At 39.9% G+C, this 7,570-nt stretch overlaps 1 protein-coding gene across 5 annotated transcripts in view; it reads right to left on the reverse strand.

The window, feature by feature from the left end:
• Positions 1-7,570, reverse strand: part of LOC122560121 (collagen alpha-1(XX) chain-like) — a 184,639-nt gene that overhangs the window by 108,470 nt on the left and 68,599 nt on the right. For all 5 annotated transcript variants that reach the window (XM_043710376.1, XM_043710377.1, XM_043710378.1 and 2 more), the window contains exons 13-14: positions 5,679-5,824; positions 1,844-1,973 (exon numbers count right to left, since the gene is read on the reverse strand). In XM_043710376.1, the coding sequence (XP_043566311.1) occupies positions 1,844-1,973; positions 5,679-5,824 (276 nt within the window). The remainder of the gene's footprint in view (positions 1-1,843; positions 1,974-5,678; positions 5,825-7,570) is intronic.

A 7,570-nucleotide genomic window follows, 5' to 3' on the forward strand; every position in this document is an offset into this window, starting at 1 on the left:
GTGGTGGAGACTGGTACAATTGCAACATTTAAGAGGCATATGGATGGGTATATGAATAGGAAGGGTTTGGAGGGATATTGACCGGGTGCTGGCAGGTGGGACTAGATTGGGTTGGGATATCTGGTCGGCATGGACGGGTTGGACTGAAGGGTCTATTTCAATGCTGTACATCTCTATGACTCTAAGTAGATATTCAATTCTCCTGAAATCATTTCAAAATGATTGTTAGCTCCAAAGGTTTTATTTCTGTTCTTTTCACCAGAACTCTCATTCAATGTGGTGGTTTTACTGTAAATCGTCCCTCTGTTGCACGTCAGGTGAATCTTTCAGCTTCACTTTAACTCCTGGTAAACTTGGGTCTTTTCGATCTGAGCACGATCCTCTCACATTCCAGCAGAGCAATTCGCAGAGACTTTCAAGCCCACACTGCTCCCTCTACTGGATGCTGGAAGACTAACTTGTCTGTTATAATTCAGAGATGCCGGTGTTGGACTGGGGTGTACAAAGTTAAAAATCACACAACACCAGGTTATAGTCCAGCAGGTTTAATTGGAAGCACACTAGCTTTCGGAGTGACGCACAATCACCTGATGAAGGAGTGTCGCTCCGAAAGCTAGTGTGCTTCCAATTAAACCTGTTGGACTATAACCTGGTGTTGTGTGATTTTTAATTTTGTCTGTTATAAGTTACACAAAGGTGAAAATGTATTGCTGGAAAGGCGCAGCAGGTCAGGCAGCATCCAAGGAGCATGAGCCCTTCTTCAGGAATGAGGAAAGTGTGCCAAGCAGGCTAAGATAAAAGGTAGAGAGGAGGGACTTGGGGGAGGGGCATTGGAAATGCAATAGGTGGAAGGAGGTCAAGGTATAAGTTACACAAAACCAGGTTATAGTCCAACAGGTTTATTTGGAAGTACTATCTTTTGAGGCAACCACCTGATGAAGAGGCAGCGTCTCAAAAGCTAGTGCTTCCAAATAAATCTGTTGGACTATAACCTGATGTTGTGTGATTTTAACTTTGTCCACGCCACTCCAACACCTGCCCCTCCAAATCTTGTCTATTATATTCAGTAGTATGTTAGCAATGACTGTTATATGATATCACAATGTCTTCTTCTGTACTTTCCTGTCTCAAGTTCATTACAAAACTAGTATAAATTACAAGGCCCATAAATCCAGGTAGAAATGCTGATAATCAACTCTAATTTATCTCGGAATTAAGTGGACTGTGTAAAACAAGTCTTATTAGAACCTGGCATTCTCAACACTTCTCTGAGATTGTGGAAGCTCACTGTCTCTCCACTGTCAGCATAAAGGTTGCTGCTAATCTCTCCATCTTGCACTTTCTTTAACAATTAAACAATCTTCAATCTCGGAACAATTGAACTTGTCAAACCAACAATCAAACGACCTACATCCCAATTGTTATAAGTTGAAAAATTGGATTATTGTCAAACATTGTGTGTTCTGAGAGACAAAAAAAAATCATTTATGCATCCAGAACATTTATACACTGACGTGTACCACCAAACATATGAATGATACTCTCCCCACATGATAAGTGCATCTGTTGACTACATGATCTGCAAAAGATTTTCTCAAAGCAAATTTCTAAGAATGAGGGACATTTTATGGTGATCCAGCAGTGTTACTATTTCACTTCGCCCAGAACCATTCCTGGGACTGTCAGAATATTGGAATGGGATATTCTACCCATTGAACTGCATCCAGGAAAACATCACGGTATAAGAGAAAATGTAGCAAAACAGCAAGGATAGTTCAAAATGTTGTGCAAACCACTGACACAATCTACAAGCTGTACCAAAAACAAGCATGATTCAACTCACATGTTGCTTGCTGTGCAGTTACTGGTTCACTTGTTTCCTCTCCATATAAAGCATAAGCTGTTACAACGTACTCTGCGCTTGCAGAGAGACCTTCTATTTCAATATCTGTGTATTGAACATCAACTCTCACCTGTCAATACAGAACAGGATAATGGATTTTCACATAACAGGAGTAACTTATTATTAAAGAGTAGATAATCTTTCTCTAGTCTCTGGCAGATTATTATTTTAAACATTGAAAGTAATTCATGATATTTCTGTCATGCTTTTGAACCTACAGTCAACTCAATATTGTAGTCCATAAGTATAACAAACTTATATAAATCCACGGCTTTTCAAACTATGCATTTTCACAGATTATTCCAGCCTAATACACAAAATTATGGACTGGAAAGGCGTTGGATGTAGAGTGGAGACAGGCTTTCCATCCCCAAGGCTAGATGTTTAAAGGACCCCCCTCAGTGTTCTGCGATCTGTCAGAAAGGAAGCAGAAATTCATAATCTAGCCTCCCAGTGCTATGTTTAAGAATTGGCAGATATAAGCTCCTCGTTTCTCATTGAACTGGATCACTCTTTCCAAAAGACTCCTTTACATCAAAATTTATCAGTAAGCTCCTCTCTCATTTCACAATACAACATCTAAAAAACCTATTCCTTAGTTTGTTCCTTAATGTCTTGTTCTGGAAAACCATCTTACATACATTGCAAGAATTTGTCTCCAAAACAACAGTGCTAATTATTTTTATCTATGTATAGACTGAGATTTCCCGTCCTTATTGTATAACCCTTGCTACATACATCTAATTTCCTGATTTTCATCATCACTGCTGTGTGGAGGCCGATGAGTAACTTCCTCTGGCATTCCAGAGGGGGAGGGAAATAGTAATATGTGGAAATAAATACACTGGTCACAGGAAAGAGAAGGTGGCGCAGTATGGGTGGAATCTTGTAGAGGTCTGAGCAACATGGGCTATCACAAGATTTGTAGCAAAATCAGACAAGAAGTTCAGAGAGGCCTATCTCAAGATAAAGAGAATCTCGCTTTATCATTTATGCTTTTGATGGGCTGCAAGATATGTTTTTCACTCGGCAGTGATGTGTCGCCAGTTATGAGGGATCACTGCTTATTAAATGCCTTGATGCCATAATGCACCTCATTTTGTATTCAGCATTTGTCTTAACAAACTGTTTTTGTACTGAACTGAACTGAACTGTGGATCTGTACACTTAGATCCTTCTGTATATCGATGCTATTAAGAATTCTGCCATTTACTGTTTATTTCTTACCTTCATTAGATCTTCCAAAATCCGTCACCTCACACTTGCCTGGATAAAATTCAATCTGTCATTTCACCGTTCAAGTCTCCAGCCTAGCTATGTCCTGCTGTACCTCTGGCAATCCTCCTCACTATCCTCGGCTCCAATTTTTGTGTCATCAGTAAGTTTACTAATCAGACTACCCACATTCTCCTCCAAATCATTTATATGTAATACAAACAATAGGGTTCCAATATTGATCCCTGTGGAATACCAATGATCACAGAACTCCAGTCAGAAAATCACCACTATTCTCTGCCTTCTATGACCAAGCCAGCTCTGTATCCGCATTACCAGCTCACCATGGATCTTATGTGACTTCACCTTCAAGATTAGATTGCCATGAGGAACACTGTCAAAGGCCTTGTTGAAGTCCATGAAGATGACGTTCACTACCCTGCCCTCATCAATCATGTAAGGAAGGATGTGCTGGTCTTGGAAGGGGTCCAGAGGAGGTTCACAAGAATGATTGTGCGAATAAAGGGATTATGATATGAACAGCCATTGAGGACTCTGGGTCTCTATTCGATGGTATTTAGAAGAGGGGGGAATCTCATTGAAACTTACAGAATTCTGAAAGGCCTGGACTAAGTGCACACGAACAAGATATTTCCATTAGTAAGAGTGTTTAGGGCTTCAAAGTCAGGGGATGATCCTTTAGATGAGGAAGTATTTCTTCAGCCAGAGGGTGGTGAATCTGTGGACTGCATTTCTGCAGAAGGTTATGGAGGCCAAGTCATTGAATGTATTTAAGATAGAGATAGATAGTTTCTTGATTAGTAAGGGGGAAAAAGCATTCTGGGGAGGAAGAAAAATGTCAAGAATATGGGGTTGAGAAAGATATCAACTATGATTGAATGGCAGAGTACACCCAACGGGCTGAATGTCCTAATTTCTCATATATCTTAAGGTCTTATGCCTTCTCTACTTCCCTATAGTAGTTACAGGACTCTCTCAAACACTGGCCCAGCCTTGTTCAGGTAATGTCCATTTCAACATACGAGTCCCCATCTCCCCAGGTACTGATTGCTTAGTGCTCCTTGAATTCAAACCCACTTCTCACACAACTTTAAGCCATGGATTTATCTCCCCAATCTTCTTTACCCTACAGAATTTTCCACATATCTCAAATAATAATCTGGAGATTTCAGGTTTTGATTTTGAATTTGGTGTATGGTTCCTCTTGCTGCCTATATAGAACCTTTCTTTCCCAGTTTTACCGAGGTCAGTGGTACTTACATGGACCTCAATAACTGGATCCTCCTCTCCCACTAAAAGGTCACTGTAACCAAACAGCACTGATATACTTCTGTGTTTACAGATATTTATAATCAATCTGTTCAGACATGTCAGGACTCACCTGTGGAGCAGGTGGGGCTTGAACCAGGCCTTCTGATCTGGAGATAGGGACAGGAACACTGTCACAAAAGCCCTATCTCTGTACTTATAAATATTTTCTAATCAACCTGCTCTGGGATATTGTTACACACAACCAGAACAGGTGGCACTTAAACCTGGGCTTCCGAGCTCTTTGGTGGGGACACCACCACTACACTACAAGAGCCCAGAAATTGAACTCTGAAAAACTCTGCTCGCAAAGAGGAACAAGGTTAAGCTAGTTAAGTTATTAACTAGCTTAACCTTGTTCCTCTTTGCGAGCAGAGTTATTAAGTTAAGTGCTAGTTAAGTTATTAACTAGCTACAATTTCTCTCAGGGAGGATGTACAGATCTGTTTAAGACTACAAGAAGAATAACTTACTTTTCTTACACAGAGACTTGCCTCTTTTGAACAGTTTTTTAAAAATTAGTTGTTAAATGTAAATAAACATTAGAATTTAGAGTTGAAGTGTTGACAGCATAATTAAATTAAATAGCAGAACAAGTGTAGGGGATTTTGCACACTAAACCTGTTCCTATCTTTCCTTCCATTTTAATATGATATTCCAGTATGGTACTGATGGATATTTATACAAGGAAGAATACAAAGTCTTCTTTATCTCATGGTGAATGTTCCTTTGTCAACTAGTATCACTAACACAGACTGATTGGGATCAATCTTATTTCTTCAGTGAAATGCCTTCAGTTCCTTTCCTACATTAAAGGCATAATATAAATCCACACTTTGATATTATTAAGATTGAAGCAAAGTAATAGGAGCTCTTTCCAAATCTACCGCCACCGCAGACAGGTGAATCATCAACAAGTAAAGGTGTAAAAACAGGGCACAATAATTTAGCTTCAAATTCTGCTATCTATCAAAATGGGAAGGCCTCCTCTCCACTATGCCAGCAAGCTGAGCTCAAAACACCACCCTCCAGGAAACTAATCTAAATATATATTCATCAGTCTGAGCTATTTCAGTTTCAAAACTTCAAACTTAGTTCAGATCCTAATTTAAATGAGCATTTTCATTAAGATGTGAGCTTACTTTATAAAAACTTTTACAAGTAAAATATGAAATACATTCTAATAACATAAAAGCGGAACATAATGATTCCATTGCTTTAAAGAAAATACCTCTTTTCCATCATCCATTCCATCATTAGAAACTTGCTCATACAGGATCATATACTGAGTGGCTCCTTCTTGAGGATCCCATTTAATTCTCATACTGTCATGTGTGACATCATAGATTGTAAGATTATTCAGTGATGGAAAAGATGCTAAAAATGACAAATTTTCAAAATTAAAATCAGTTAGGTAATCTTCATAAATTTCAAATGACTGTTGTCAACATTAAATATTTAAAATATCTATATGACATTTTTAATCTTTATTCACTGCAGGAGCTAATCCATCTATTTCAAATGAAATAATGCTTTTGATGAAGCATTGGTAAAAATGCTCAAACTTTTGTTTTTGAACAAATATCAGCAACAATAATCTCCAAGGTACAATCCTTGATAAATAAATCATACGAAGGAGACAATCCTGTATACAAAAGTTTTGAGAGTTAGTCATTAAAAACCATTAGGTTCTTTTTTACTTATATAGAACATAGAACAGTACAGCACAGAACAGGCCCTTCAGCCGTCGATGTTGTGCCGATCATTTATCCTACTCTACGATCATACTCACCTACATGTCCTTCATTTTACTATCATCCACGTGCCTATCCAACATAGAAAATGTCCCAAATGTGTCTGACTCTACTACCATCCTGGCAGTGCATTCCACACACACACACCACTCTGTGCAAAGAACCTACCTCTGATATCTCCCCTAAACCTTCCTCCAATCACCTTAATTTTGCCCCCTCCTGATAGCCATTTCCACCCTTGGAAAAGGTCTCTGGCTATCCACTCTATCTATACCTCTCATCATCTTTTGCACCTCTATCAAGTCACTTCTCATCCTTCTTCACTCCAATGATAAAAGCCCTAGCTACTTCAATCTTTCTTCAGAAGACATGCCCTCCAGTCTAGGCAGCATCCTGATGAAGGCATTCCAGGCATTCCTGATGAAGGGCTTTTGCCCGGAACATCAATCTGAATTCATCACCCTTATTGTTGGCACTTCCTGCGTTAAAATATACAGACTTCAACCCATCACCATGACTGCAACTTTGCCCTAACAACTTTCTATCCTTCCTCACAGGTTCTCTATACATTGTTTCTGCTGGTTCACCAGCTACCCCATCCTCTTATCTGTAGCTCTGGTTTCCATCCTCCTGCCAAACAATAGACAATAGATGCAGGAGTAGACCATTCTGCACTTCGAGCCTGCACCACCATTCATTATGATCATGGCTGATCATCCTCAATCAGTATCCTGTTCCTGCCTTATCTCCATAACCCTTGATTCCACTATCCTTGAGAGCTCTACCCAACTCTTTCTTAAACGAATCCAGAGACTGGGCCTCCACTGCCCTCTGGGGCAGAGCATTCCACACAGCCACCACTCTCTGGGTGAAGAAGTTTCTCCTCATCTCTGTCCTAAATGGTCTACCCCGTATTTCTAAGCTGTGTCCTCTGGTTCGGCACTCACCCATCAGCAGAAACATGTTTCCTGCCTCCAGAGTGTACAATCCTTTAATAATCTTATACGTCTCAATCAGATTCCCTCTCAGTCGTCTAAACTCAAGGGTATATAAGCCCAGTCACTCCAATCTTTCAACATAAGATAGTCCCGCCATTCCAGGAATTGACCTCGTGAACCTACGCTGCACTCCCTCAATAGCCAGACTGTCTTTCCTCAAATTTGGAGACCAGAACTGCACACAGTACTCCAGGTGTGGTCTCACCAGGGCCCTGTACAGCTGCACAAGAACCTCTTTGCTTCTATACTCAATCCCTCTTGTTATGAAGGCCAGCATGCTATTAGCCTTCTTCACTACCTGCATGCTTACCTTCATTGACTACAAAGATCCCTTTGTACTGCCCCTTTACCTAAATTGATTCCACTGAGGT

Source organism: Chiloscyllium plagiosum, chromosome 20, assembly GCF_004010195.1.
Source record: "Chiloscyllium plagiosum isolate BGI_BamShark_2017 chromosome 20, ASM401019v2, whole genome shotgun sequence".
Lineage (NCBI taxonomy): Eukaryota > Metazoa > Chordata > Chondrichthyes > Orectolobiformes > Hemiscylliidae > Chiloscyllium > Chiloscyllium plagiosum.